A 14,275-nucleotide genomic window follows, 5' to 3' on the forward strand; every position below is an offset into this window, starting at 1 on the left:
GGTGAGGTAATATCTTTTATTGGACCAACTTCTCTTGGTGAGAGAGACAAGCTTTGGAGTCACATAGAGCTCTTCTTAAGGTCTGGGAAAGATGCTCACAACAAAATGCAAAGTGGCACAGATTAGCGTAACTAACTATTACTAAATAATCTGTTCCAACCCTGGTGTTTGCTGAGCCCTGAATGGAAATAACATGACAAATATTAAAAAGTAACAGGCTGCAGTCTTCTCCAGCCTGTCGTCATGTAAAATATATATGTATATTCTGGGAAATATCCTCCTACAGCTTTTCTTCATAAAGGAAGGCATATATAAATTTTTGAGATCGGAATGGTTAGTTCAAATGTAGTTTCACTCTAATACCTGATACAGCCTCTATCTTGAAGACTGCATCCTGAAGTTGCAGGAGATAAGACTTAATGCTAACATTGCACTTGACCTCTTCAAAGTGCTGGGCAGATATCAGCTAATGGGTCTTTTCCATCTCTAACTTGTATGAACGTGTTGTAACACTAGCCTGTATTCTAGAACACGTCACCCAACCCTAACCCTATATGATCATGATGGTCCCTTCTGACCTTAACGTCTGTGAGTCTAACGGGAGAGAAATATGGTAATGTCCATTGTCATTCCATTTTTTTAGATGAGCCAAAAGTCTGTGGGCAGGTCCTCAGCTGGCATAATCTAGCGTTGTTCCATTGACTTCAGTGAAGCAATATTGATTTATACAATCTGAAATTCTGACCCTGGAAGTCTGGAATGGTGTGGCTTTTTTCTTGTTTTAGCCTATGAGGAAGAGAGGATTTAAAAAAAAAAAAAACATACCCCATCCCATGAATTTTTATGCAGTATGTTAATAGCTAATGCAGTGACTGTCATTGTAATGAAATATCCTAATTTCATGCAATGAGGATTTGTGGTGTTTTTGTTTAATGCTAGTTATGGTTCCTTTGCAGACTTCTCATGGAAGAGCTGGTGAATTTTATTGAACGTGTGCCAAAGGCTCAGTCTGCCTCCTTGTGGAAGAATAAGGAAGTGCAGCGGTAAGGAACAACTTGTTTTTTAACTGCAGTGGATGTCAAAAGTTCACTGGAATGATGATTCAGTTGCTGGACTTGCAGCCCTTAATATAATCCTCAGACAAATGTGGATATTGTTTCTCTTCTGATATTTTGCATGCTGGTGTCTTTTTCCAAACAGCTAGCCAAATTAATTCTTAGGAAAATATGTGCCTAATACACGAAGGCCTGACTCTGCTCTCACACCAGTTTAATTCGATTGACTTTACAGAAGTGACTCCTGATGTAAACTGGTGTAAATGAGAGTAGGTGTGAACTGTTATCCTTGCATGTCTAATGTGCCCTTCACCCTAGTATCCAAATTTTGTATGCATAGGTAAAAGTAGCATCATTTCTGTCAGGGCTGGCAATTTCTGGTGGAAAAACTAGTTTAGGATAGGGCACAGGTAAATACAGATTTAAACCAGGAAACTGGGCAAAATAATAGCATCAGGGTTCAGGAAGCGTAGAACAAATCTTTTCAAACTTTGTATACATCTATTCAGAAGTGAGGAACAGGCTCTGTCTAACTATACCTCTACCTCGATATAACGCTGTCCTCGGGAGCCAAAAAATCTTACCGCGTTATAGGTGAAACCGTGATATATCGAACTTGCTTTGATCCACTGGAGTGCCCCGGAGCACTGCTTTACCGTGTTATATCCCAATTTGTGTTATATCAGGTCGTGTTATATCGAGGTAGAGGTGTACTGCATCAAAGTTGGTCTTCTGCAGAATGCTGCATGGCCAAATGGACCTGGGGACTGGCAGTCTGCAACTCTGCGTGCTTCTGGTTGCTTAATGCTTCAAGCCTACAACTCCACATGAGGGTTGTTTTCATATAATCAAATAGGTTTTTTTCCTTTTGTTTATATAATATTGAAAACTGAAATGAGACATGACGTATAACTTCCTTGGTGTTGTCTGTATACATTTTAGTTTGAGAAATATCAATGTTCAGTATGATAATTACATATTAGTATTATACCTACTGCAGTTTTCCTTTATTTGTACAAGCCTAAGTTAGTCCACTGCCTTATGTAACCACAATTTGAATATGTAACTATAAAATCAAATGTAATGTGGTGTACTTTAATGAAACAGTTTTTAAAATAGCCCCAATTTAAGGCATTTCCTAACTAGCTTTTCCCAGGGCAATAAAAGCCATGATTTTACCTAGTAAAAACCACCTTTGGTAAATACCATGCCATCTTTGATTTTAGAAGTTCAGTTCTATAGCAGGATCATTCTTGGTGGTCATATTCCAGGAGAAATGCTGTCTACCCATCTGCAGTAGCAGTCATCTATTTCAGAAAGGCCTACACCAAGAGATGAGCCTTGCATCGTTCCCGAAGGGCCTGACCCAACACCCATAGACGCCAATGGGTCTTTTAATTGGTTTTGTTGGAGCTGGAACAGGCCCTAAAGAGGGCAAGATGTGGGTTCATTCTGCTCTCCACTGTTTCAGCCTGGAAACTGTCTGCCATGGTCTCTCTGTCAGCTACACCTGTTGTTGCGGGATGCTGATGGGGATGGAGATGGAGCAAGAGGCAGTCCCTGAGCTAGGTAGGACCTAGCCTATTGAACTGGCTAGAGAACCTGTGTACAGCGTGGAATACAATGTGATGAGCTGTAGTCAGGAGTCTTAACTAGAAGACAAGCTGCTGCTAATTCCTGCAGCCTCCAAAGGGACGATGTCTAAAGCTTATATCATGCCCAAATACTTTGTAGGGGAGGGCAGAGGAAATGGGTAGAATAGCCTTGTACCAGCATGGTATTGAAGAGTAACCAGTAAATAAACTCAGCAGAATTTGATTTTTTTTTTTTTAAATAATTTTGATAGATTATATTTGATATTTTTAAGCATTTTTTTTCTGTTTTTATCCATTTAAATTTTCATAGTTGTGGGAAATGATGGGGAGTCAGACAAGAATTATTTAATGATAGTAAACATGGAGATTCAAAAAGTTAAAGCACAAATTGTCAACATCACAGGTCAAAATATAGTAAGTAAATAGCCTTAAACTCTAGAAAGAGCTCAAGCAGCATTTGTCTTTCTTTGCCTATCTGTAAATTTCAGTTGTTATCAGATATTTGTGTGCGCACACAGGATGGTGAAATTGACATTTACAGATAAAAATCTAATCCTTCCAAGCTTACCAGTAACCTTTCAATGCATCAGTAGAAGTATAAGTGATCACTACTCTATGACTAGCCTGATGGGTCAGTGTTGTCTGAGACCAACAATTCTGGGTTCTATTCCTGGCTCTTTCAGTCACTGACTGGTGCTGGGAAAGCCTCTTAGCTCAATTTTACAGAGGCAGAGAGAGGTTAATCACCTTCTAAGGGTGTTGTGGGCTTAATTAATGTTTGCAAAGTGCTTTGAGATTTCAGGTGACAAGTGTCATGTAAGTGTAAATGGAGCTGATTATTATAGCATTTGAGCTAACATCCACTAGTCCACAAATTAATACCTGATTAATAATACGCTCAGGGTAAAAATGGCATCAGTTATTTCAGAGGATCCTATCCTTGTTGTTGAATTTCAAAGTTTTAAAAGTACTTGGTGGCTGTTGCTGGAACAGAATACTTATTACTTTCAAGTCTGTAACTTTTTAAAAAAATTTCACCCTGATCAATCACCATTATTACTTTACAGCTCAGCTCATTTCCCTCTGAATAGTTAGTATGAAACACAAAGTATTATCTTCATTAAAGCGCTGAAGCAATTTAAACGCCAATACTGTAAAAAATAAGTGCCTTATAGTGGGTGGCACTTTTCCATTACCAGATTCAGCATGAACTAATTACTTAGCAAGTTTTATTACCAGTAGTTTTGATTTTAACTGAATCGGTGTTTGAAGATTCTATAGAAGCTCAACCTTCATATTGACTCTGATCCCGCTCAGTCCTTGTAGTGTGGGTGCTCAACATGTCTATTTTCCAATGCAGGCATTAGTAGAGGCTAGGCACAATTCACTTCTGGAACTCATTGTTGCAAGCTATGATTGAAGCTAAGAGCTGAGCAGGATTCAGGGAAGTATCACTTTATGTAATGAGAACATCCAGAGTTGCATTTGTAATGAGTTAATAAACCCAAACATCTGGAAGCAATATAGACTCACACTTCAGGGAATCTACCTCTAATTAAGGGGATAAGAACCTTTCCCTAAAGGCAGGTTATTCCACAATTACCCATTTAATAGTTTCCTCTAAAGTACCTGGATCTGGCCATTATCAATAATGGACAATGGCAAGTCCTCCCTTCCTCCGGCTGGAAACAAGTCAGGTAAACGTTAGGCCTGGTCCTCTGCACTGAGCGGGATTAAGTCATATTTTACAGATGCAGGAACTGAGGCACAGGCATTACGTTAGTTGCCCAAGGCTATGCCAAATTCCAGAAAGTTCAGATGCCGGAGTTCTCATAAGAACCATTAGAGCAGGGGTCGGCAACCTGCTCCGCTTCTTGCCGCCCCCATTGGCCTGGGACGGCGAACCGCAGCGAGTGGGGCCCGCGATCGGCCGAACCTGCCGCGTCAGCGGGTAAATGAACTGGCCCGGCCCGCTAGGATGCTTACCCTGGCGAGCCGCGTGCCGAACGTTGCCGACCCCTGCATGAGAGCATGCTACTTCCCATTACCTTGGTCTTATCTGCACTGAGTTTTTACCAACTGCCCCTTCATCCACCCAAATATGTCTGACAGCCATGAAAGGGGCCCACAGTGGCGTGACCGTGAGGAATGCATAGAGCTAAATGCCATCAGCATATAAGTAGTGTTTCAGCCCATAACCCTTACAGTTTCTTCTGGCAACCTCATACGCAAGCTGAAAAACAGGGTAGTAGTCTAAAACTGCAGAATCCTGGCAGGGGGACTTCTGAAGAGCAAATGCCCATCACCGCCTTAGCACGTCATTCTAGAAGTGAACTTGACCCCTGAAGAGTGGTTCTGCCCTTCCTGCTAGGGATTTTAACATAGTTGATCTTCAGAGACTGGGAATTATGTCCAAGGATGCTAGAAACTTACCTTTGTCAGCAAGGACAGATCCCCACTTTGTCCATTGCAAGGAGACCATTCTGGGAACAATAGGCATGTTGTGGCATTCAACAGTAAATAGCTTCTTATGGCAGGTACAAGACACTTCATTGAAACTATTGCCTATAGATCTTGGTCTCCTATCTGCATTGTCTTGCCCCCTGTTGTTTTATGATTTCCCAAAAGAGGCCTCGGACGCTTCATTTGCCTCCTTAACTCTTTTCCTTTCAGCCAGCGTGCACTGGAATTGCAGTCATTGCAGTAGGCATGCATGATCGTCTTGGCAAGAGCTGGCCTTAATCCTTTCTTCAGTATGTTAAATTATGGAGAAGTTCTCTGAACTAGTAGACATAACAATAAATTAAATTCCTTTAAGCAAATTGATCAAAGAAACTTGACCAATTTTCATAAATCATGGGAAACTGGTTTGAATTAGCCTTTGATTTAGCATTAGTTTAATATACCAAAAAACCTATTCTTCTTCCGTGTTTTGGCAGCCTCTGCCTTGGTTCATGTTGCTAAAGAAGATTTATTTCCCTGAAGCTAGCCACCCCTCTTACAGGCTGTGACACTACAGTTCACGTCTTCCCCTGACAATGCTGGCCGACTAACTTGCAAAAAAATATATATCTGCAATGTATGAAAAATAGAATGGATGAAATTTTCTGTGGTGTGAAAACTCAGTACTTCCGTCCATGGATGTCAAAGTGCTTTGCAACATCAATGAATTTATCCTTGCAAATTCCCTCTGGATAAAAGTATTGTTTCCATCTTACTAATGGGGAAACGTGACCTAGGGCCTCTGAGTGCCAAAGTTTGCAGCAGAGCTGGGAATAGGCGTAGGGTCCCCAGATTCTGGGTCCTGTGTTTTACTCACAAGACCATACTCCCCCCCCCCCCCGCCCCGTCTGTGTTCAGATTCATAGCTTCAGAGATGGGTGTGTTGCAGGCAAATCCAAAATACCTGCTGTCCCTCAAACCCAAATTCTAGCAGTGCCTTTTGCTATAAACACAGCCTATCTGCAGTTCAGATCTGCTACTATTTCTAATCTACGGTAAAAATGATGCTGCAACCCACCTTTCCTCCTACTCTTCTCTGACTGTCCCCTGCAGCTCCCATTGGGGACCATCAGCAGAGAAAGCTGGAGGAAGTGTTTTCTGGGGCAAGGTGGCAGTGGCCCATTCCTGCATCTCATTAGCCAGGAAAACCTCCCAGCTCAACCTTCCCTTCATCCTTGGAACCGGCCGGTCCCCAGAGTGGGAAACAACATGGAATGAGTTCTAGGAGCTAAAACCCTACAAAGACCAATAGAAATAAAAGTCTAAGAGCCCAACAGGAAGTCCTGAGAATGCCTAGATCCCGTTTGATCTTTACAGGCTGCTGCCTGCCCCTCTGAAAGATGCAGTGGAGGTGTCTACGTGGAGGAGGTGTTACACCATGCCCGAAGTGAACTCTGCACTCAGCAAGATTCAGCTGGTGGGGTATTCTCAGAAAATTGTGAGTATCGACACAGCTAATGTCAGGCAAACAAGAGCAACCTTTTTTCCCCTTCTCTTTTGTCTTTGTAGGAATCTTGGGGAGCCCTCATTTTCCTATGCTCGGCACGCATTCTAGATGCTGTGTGGGGGCTAGTCACACTAGCCTGGAAGGTGGGACAGGATTCCATTCAGTACCCTACATCACGACCCCACCTGCCTTGTGAGGAAGATTCCCCTTTGGTGGAGACAAAGCAGCTCTCTGGATTCCTCAGGGGAGGCTAGTTTTAACATAAACCTGAGATACATAAAATTAAAGCTGGCCCAGTGGGAGGTGGGAGTGTTTTCATGTCCCCTCCCCAGCCAGTACATCTCACTTCTGGGGAGCTGCTGAATGTCTCTGCCTCCACTTTTCCACCTCCTCCCGTCCCCAAGTTAACTGGAGTTTGTGAGCACTTTGCACTGGTGCAACCCACCCTCTCTGCACACTTCTCCTTTGGGGCCCTCTGCTGGGGTGTTCTGTGCCATAAGCAAGTGCACATCCTAGAATGAATTAAACCCAACAACTCAATAGCCTACCTTTAGGATAAGGCAGTGGTCACCAACCGGTAGATCGCGATCGACTAATCGATCGTGGAGCCTCTGCCAGTTGATTGCAGTCTCCAGCCTAGGGTGACCAGATGTCCCGATATTCCTATGTTTGGTTGGGACGCAATTTGTCCCAATATTTCGCACTCCTGGGGTTTTTGGGGTTTTTTTTGCTCCGCTGGTGGGACTCCCCCCCCCCATGTGTCCCGATATTTTCTTCATCCCATCTGGTCACCCTACTCCAGCCACTAAAAGTCCAGTGGCACAGCAGGGCTAAGGCAGGTTCCCTGCCTGCCCTGGCCCCATGCCACTCCCGCAAGCAGCCCGCAAGTCCCTGCTTGTGGGGGGGGTGTCTCCGTGCATTGCTCCTGCTTGTAGGCACAGCCCCCGCAGCTCCCATTGACCAGGAGCATTGTATAGCAACTAGTAGGAGGGCTTAGATTTTAATCAGTAAACATTAATAGTAATTCACCATTATTTTGACTCCTACAATCACAAATGTTGAATCAATCATTTACTTTATTCATTTTATGTGCCTGTGAATCTGAGGCCCTGGATTGTAAACTGTTTGGCAGAGGGACCATGTCTTTACCTCTTTTGTGAGGCAGCTAGTATGTGTTTGGATGCTTAAAAATATATATATTGCAAGATTCATCCTCTTGTTCTCTTAGCTTTGTAGCCACAAGGTAAATCATGGTGGTCATAACTGCCTATTTTCCCAGTAACGCATCACTGCATACAGACAAAAAACATAAGCTTTGTAGAACAAGAATAAAGGAAACAACTAGATAAAAGAGCATTGCTAAGTAGTTTACACTCAGGGTATGTCTACACTTACTGGGGATTGACGCTGCAGCGATTGATCTACTGGGGGTCGATTTAGTGGGTCTAGTGAAGACCTGCTAAATCAACCGCAGATCGTTTTCCCATCGATTCCAGTTGTCCCCCAGAACGAGAAGCATAAGGTAAGTCGACGGATCCAGCGCGGCGTAGACACCGCCAGGGCCGGCTCCAGGCACCAGCTTAACAAGCAGGTGCTCGGGGCGGCCAAGGGAGAGGGGCGGCATGTGTGGCAATTCGGGGCGGCAGGTCCCTCTCTCCCTCTAGGAGCGAAGGACCTGCCGCCGAACTGCTGCCGCCAATCGCGGCTTTTTTTTTTTTTTTGCTTGGGGCGGCAGAAATGCTGGAGCCGGCCCTGGACACCGCAATAAGTCGACCTAAGCTACGTTGACTCCAGCTACATTATTCACGTACCTGGAGTTGCGTAACTTAAGTCGACTTAACCCCGTAGTGTAGACCTGCCCTCAGAATTTAGGCTGTTTTTGCTTGTTTGTAGAAGGAGAGGCTGTTCCAAAACCATCTATGGATAATAGTTTCAATAGAAATAGTCTTGTGGGGGGAGGGGAGGAGTGAGTTTGTTTTTAATCGTAAAACCTTCTCCTGCTATCTTCCCCATCCAAACAGAAGTCTTGCACTAGTTCAGGAGGGGGTGAAATTGTTTCACCTGGGCACTAAAGAAAGTAGAACTCTAAATAATTAAGAGATTTTTTTTTTAAATGCCTCTCATCATCTAATCGCTAACCGCAATGTTGTTAATAATTATTTATAATAAAATCTCATCCGTGCTCTAATGTCTCTCTGTGTTTGTTCTCTTCAGTTTATTTCTCTCAACCCGTTTTTTTCCAGGAGCTGTTTGGTGCTGTGCAGGTTACTCCTCTCAGTTCCGGCTATGCGCTTGGAAGCTCCAACTGGATTATACAATCACATTATGAAAAGGTGTCCTATGTTTCGGGCTCCTCGCTGCTCACAACACACCCGCAGGTACAAACACTCTGTTGAAATTTGATAGAACGATTCCATTTTCAGAGGTGGGGAAATGAATTTGAGGCTCAATAAACAGGGGCCCTCGCCTCACTGGGGTCGGGTCTGATGCCAGCAGGCACCTTGTAAAAGTTTCCCCATCTAAGCTGTACTAATGCCCTGCAGTTGTGATCGGCCAGATGTCCTGGTCAGCATTAAGCAAAGACTGCCACTTTGGTAAGCGGACGAGCATCCTCTAGGTAGTAAGGTGAGACAACTAAACTCTTTGTTACCAGTGATCAAATTTTAACCCAGTCTCCAGAAGTAAAAGTCTGCTGCTCTAATTTAAAGGGCCATGTTAACTCTAGAACTTTCCTGTTTAAAGCAATACAGCATTGCTTAAAAAAAAACCTGTATAGTCTCTAAAGACAGTTCACAGGCGGCTTCTGTATCACTTCTGAAAGGTCCTTGCTTTGAAGGGATGATGGCTAACAGGGTGCCAGCCTTTCCTCCCTGCTCTGCTAAGGGTAAAGTCTTTATAGTGCTGTACGTGCAATTTCCAGTAAATTAATTCTCTCAGAATCCATAAATTTTTAGTGGAAAGAATGGCTGGGAGTTCACAGTACTAAGTTGTCACTTACAATAGTTAAAAGAGAAGTATTAGCAGGAGGTTTTAATAAAATAATTTTAAAAGGTTAGATTCATTATCAGTAAGTAACCTTGTCCCAAGGAGAGTATCCTCTGTACTCCCTACTGTTGAGTATTGTGCATGCAAAAGCTTGACAGGTAATTTTCATGGTCCCTTTATAATGCAGCTGTATTTACAATCGATAACATATTGGGGTCTCTAAATCCCCACCCTTTTTCTCCAGACTGTCTTGGGTTATGATCTTCCTTGTTTTCAAAGTGAGGCAGGGTTGATTCTTGACATGTTGAAGACCTCCATGGGAAAATCTTGGTGCTGTAGGAAGTAGTTTGGGTAATTCAGTAGGTGTTGCTCTTCTTTCTTAAAAAAAAAAAAACAAAAACTAGGAGTACTTGTGGCCCCTTAGAGACTAACAAATTTATTTGGGCATAAGCTTTCGTGGGCTAAAACTCACTTCATCGGCTGCATGCTGTGGAAAATACAGAAGGAAGATATATATACACAGAGAACATGAAAAAATGGGTGTTGCCATACCAACTATAACGAGACTAATCAATTAAGGTGCTGATTATCCTGCTGAGAATAACCCACCTTAATTGATTAGTCTCATTATAGTTGGTATGGCAACACCCATTTTTTCATGTTCTCTGTGTGTATATATATCTTCCTACTGTATTTTCCACTGCATGTATCTGATGAAGTGGGTTTTAGCCCACGAAAGCTTATGCTCAAATAGAGACTAACAAATTTAAGTGCCACAGGTACTCCTGTTCTTTTTGCTGATACAGACTAACATGGCCTCCACTCTGAAACCTGTCTTCTTTCTCAGTTAGTACTGAACTAACACCCAGTAGTGTCAGGGGGCACAGTGCTGCTACAAGCACCATCTATTAAGCTATAACCTTCCATGCTTCATTTCTATCTGAAGGTATGTTCTCGTTTTGTTGGAAACTTTGGGCAAAATCTCTTAATCTGTTCTTGAATTCTGAGTGTGTGTTTGGGGAGGAGGTGGCAGCGTGTGAGAGAGCTTGAAGGTGCCTGTTTTGAAAATATAACAAGTGGGCAATGGAGGCTGGCTTTACTGACTGACTGGAGACAGGAGTTGATATCTTGATAATGAATGAGAGACGATAGGTAGGGTATGGGAAGGCCATGAAGGGCCTTGAAAGTGAAGAAAACTAACTTATATTTGATGTGATAGAGAAGGAGGGTTGCACTGGTCAAAAGTGATAGAGTAGGAAATAGATTTTTGCAGCAGCATTCTGAATTGATATGAATGGGGCAAGATTGTATCTTTCAAGGCCAGAAAAAAGGATGCTGTCATACTGGAGACATGAGATGAGAGTCTGAGTTGTGTGGATGGAGTGGAAAGGCTGTACCTTAGAAATGTTATGCAAAAAAAAAAAAAAAATTGCAAAGACTTAGACATAGCCTGGGTGTGAGGAACTAGAGGGACATCTTCGTTGAAGAGGAAGCCCAGGTTGTGGGCTTTGAGTGACAGATGGGATGATGGTGTTGTATGCAGTGGTCAAGAAAGGAGGTAGCAGGAGGGCAGGAGAGAAAATGAGCTTGAACTGACAGCTTATCCCCACATGAGGAGATGTCGCAGAGATTGTAGTTTGGACAGAAGAGACTGGACTAGCGAGGTAGATCTGTGATCACCTGCATAGAGGTGATAGTTGGATTTATTTGTGGATGAGATTGCCCAGAGAGAAAGTGGAAAGGGAGTGTGAGCAGGATGGTCCCCTGGCTTTGGAATTAGTCTGCAGAATTCACTTGAGTCATTTCACTGGATAGGGAATGAGACCAAAGCCAATTTCTGACTCCCTTGTCCTACGCTTTTTATGTTTTCTCTTAAACACACACCTCTCACATTAATGTTTAAGCTTATTCAGCTAAGATGTAAAACAGTGGTTCCCAAACTGACAACCTGTGAACCCCTTTCACTAAAATGTCAAGTCTCGCAAACCCCCTCCTAAAAATGAATATTTCCAGGGATTATCTGCTTTACCTGAGTATAATTCATAAAAGCAGTGATCTTGGAAATATAAAAAGCAACAGAGTCCTGTGGCACCTTTAAGACTAACAGATGTATTGGAGCATAAGCTTTGGTGGGTGAATGCCCACTTCGTCAGATGCATGCTTTTTACAGATCCAGACTAACACGGCTACCCCTCTGATAATTGGAAATATAAAATTTGTTTTTATGACATGCTTATTACACACTATTTATTATTATTTATCATGACAGTATTTTTATTACATTATGAAAACGGCAACACTCTTCCAAGATCTCACTTTTGTAGCTTGTATCACTTTGAATAAGCCTATTATAAGACAAGGCCCCTATGTTTCATCAAGGAGTATCAGATGTGAAACAGCATGACGGTATTTAAGAAGCCAACTCAAAGAGTTCCTCCTACACAAGCATTCAGGTCTTGAGCAGTCCAGGCAAACAATGCACATTACAACAAAGCTTAAACTTGTTCTTCATAATAATTTAAAAACAACACTAGCTGCCTATTTAATATTAAAAACAGCAAAAAATATCCACCTCCCTTTCCATTACTTATAAGGAGTCTTGAAGTTGAAATCTCCTCAGTGTGATAGAGATGCTTGCTTTGATCTGCTTAACTCTTGGAAGTCCAGAGACTCCAGGCTGCTGGCCCATGCTGCCCGGGATCCCCAGGGACAGCTCTGTCCGCCATTAGGGAATTTTTTCCTGAGAACCCCATTTTGGGAACCACTGATTTAAAACAAATCAAGAAAACAATGTTAAGAGCCCTGTTGCATGTCCTATGTATTTGTGGTGTTTATTTAGCAAGGAAGACGTATTATTTTCTTTTTCAGTCTTTCTTGCTGTAACTGTGTACCACAAATATACGGGATGTGTAACATGCCCAGATTAACATTGCTGTAGGACTAGTAACCCTTTCACTTCCTAATTCCTTTCAGCTGTGCAACCTTAACACTCCATCAGGAGTCTTTGTCTTTGTTTTTTATATTCCCCTTTAAAACTTACCTGATTTACAACGTTATTGACATAGCAGCAGCCAGTGATCTCCATTCTTGACCACTGTTCCATTGAGTTAATAGTGTTTGTGTTCGTGGATGTCGCTCCTTTCATGGATTAAAATATCGCTGTTTTTCCTTCACCCTGTTAAACTGTGATCTTCCTTAGTATTGGGCGGAGTATAGCCAGGGCCGGTGCTACCATTAAGGCGAACTAGGTGGTTGCCTAGGGCGCCAAGATTTGGGGGCACCAAAAAGCGATGCCCCCATTTTTTTTTTTTTTTTACAGCATTCCTCCCCGAGCACGCGATAGCTGCTCCACTTCTCCTGCCTCCCAGGCTTGCAGCGCCAATCACCTGTATGGCGTCACAAGCCTGGGAGGGCAGGAGAATTAGAGCGGGGGTGGCGTGGTCAGGGAGGAGGCGGAGCAGAGGTGAGCTGGGGTGGGGAGCTGCCGCACGGCTCCGGGGGGGGGGGCGCCTCAAGGCGGAGGGGGGGGCAGGGAGCTGCTGCAGGGCTTGGGGGGGGGCGCAAGGTGGAAGTCTCGCCTAGGGCACAAAACTTCCTTGCACCGGCCCTGAGTATAGCACACTTGACTTTCTTACAGAACATAAGGGCGTTGATGAAGAGAAACTGCTACGAGCAAGTCAGGTTGAAATATAGTACAGTAATGCAAGTAAATCTGTTGTCTAGCCAAGTTAACTGAACATTCTGTGGCTATATCGTGGTTTTCGTGCAGGCTGCTGGGTAGTATTACAAATGTCTTCTGTGCACGTAATCAGTCTTTCAAGAGTTATCCTGGATCCATTTTGCCTTGTACATTTGCCTCTGCCTCTCTCAGGAGCGTATCCTTCTCAGGTCACTGTAGCTTTTTGACTGGTTCCTTTTGTATATAGTGCTTGTAGGCCAGGTAGAGTATGAGGTACTTAAAGCACTTCCTTGGGAAATGTACGTCGGTGGTCAGCTAGATTCCATTCGTGACTGCTCCATAGACAGCTGCAAAGTTTAAAAGGATTTATTTGATGAGCTCTGCGCCAGACACACACTCTGGCTTTTGCCCTTCACTCTTAAGTTCTGACAGAGGGTTCCCATTGAAGACATTGCCTAGATGCCTGTTGGCCCAGAAACGTATGGAATTGCCTACTGGCGCCAAAGTGGAGACCTGGAGGTGGCAGTGTGGATAAGAGTGTCACTAAAAGCCTTTTAAAGACCGATTGTTTACATTAACCTGAAGAATCAATGCAAGCCCTCTCCGTGCAGTCGAAGCTGAAATTACGGGTATCTAATCTAGCACAATCATTATGTACATTATCACTGGCAGACTCAATATTATTTTACCGCATTATTGGCGCTTCTATGTATGTGCATTACATTTGTCGCAGGCATACAACGCATATTCATGAACTCAGAGATGGTCGTCTATGAGCCTGGCCCTGTGAGGTGCTGAGCACCCTCAACTCCCATTGAAGAAAATGGGCGAAATTCATCGGTGGGATCAAGGGCTGGTGTGAAGCTCTTTGCACGGCCTCCACGCCACGCCGGGAACATGAGAACTGTGCCAGGGTCCTTTAGTTTCTCAGAAGGAGTCTCTGCATCAACCTTGCCTAGGCTGGTGCAAAAATCTGTGCTGGGGGTAGGCCAGGGGAGAAGCCAGGGATCCA

General features: G+C 43.4%; 1 protein-coding gene across 2 annotated transcripts in view; it reads left to right on the forward strand.

Annotated features, from left to right (window-relative positions):
* INTS9 (integrator complex subunit 9) overlaps positions 1-14,275 on the forward strand; it is an 86,047-nt gene that overhangs the window by 24,591 nt on the left and 47,181 nt on the right. For both annotated transcript variants that reach the window (XM_034766738.1, XM_034766739.1), the window contains exons 6-8: positions 957-1,043; positions 6,470-6,590; positions 8,843-8,977. In XM_034766738.1, coding sequence (XP_034622629.1) covers positions 957-1,043; positions 6,470-6,590; positions 8,843-8,977 — 343 coding nt within the window. The remainder of the gene's footprint in view (positions 1-956; positions 1,044-6,469; positions 6,591-8,842; positions 8,978-14,275) is intronic.

This window comes from Trachemys scripta, chromosome 3 (assembly GCF_013100865.1).
Source record: "Trachemys scripta elegans isolate TJP31775 chromosome 3, CAS_Tse_1.0, whole genome shotgun sequence".
Classification (NCBI taxonomy): Eukaryota; Metazoa; Chordata; order Testudines; family Emydidae; genus Trachemys; species Trachemys scripta.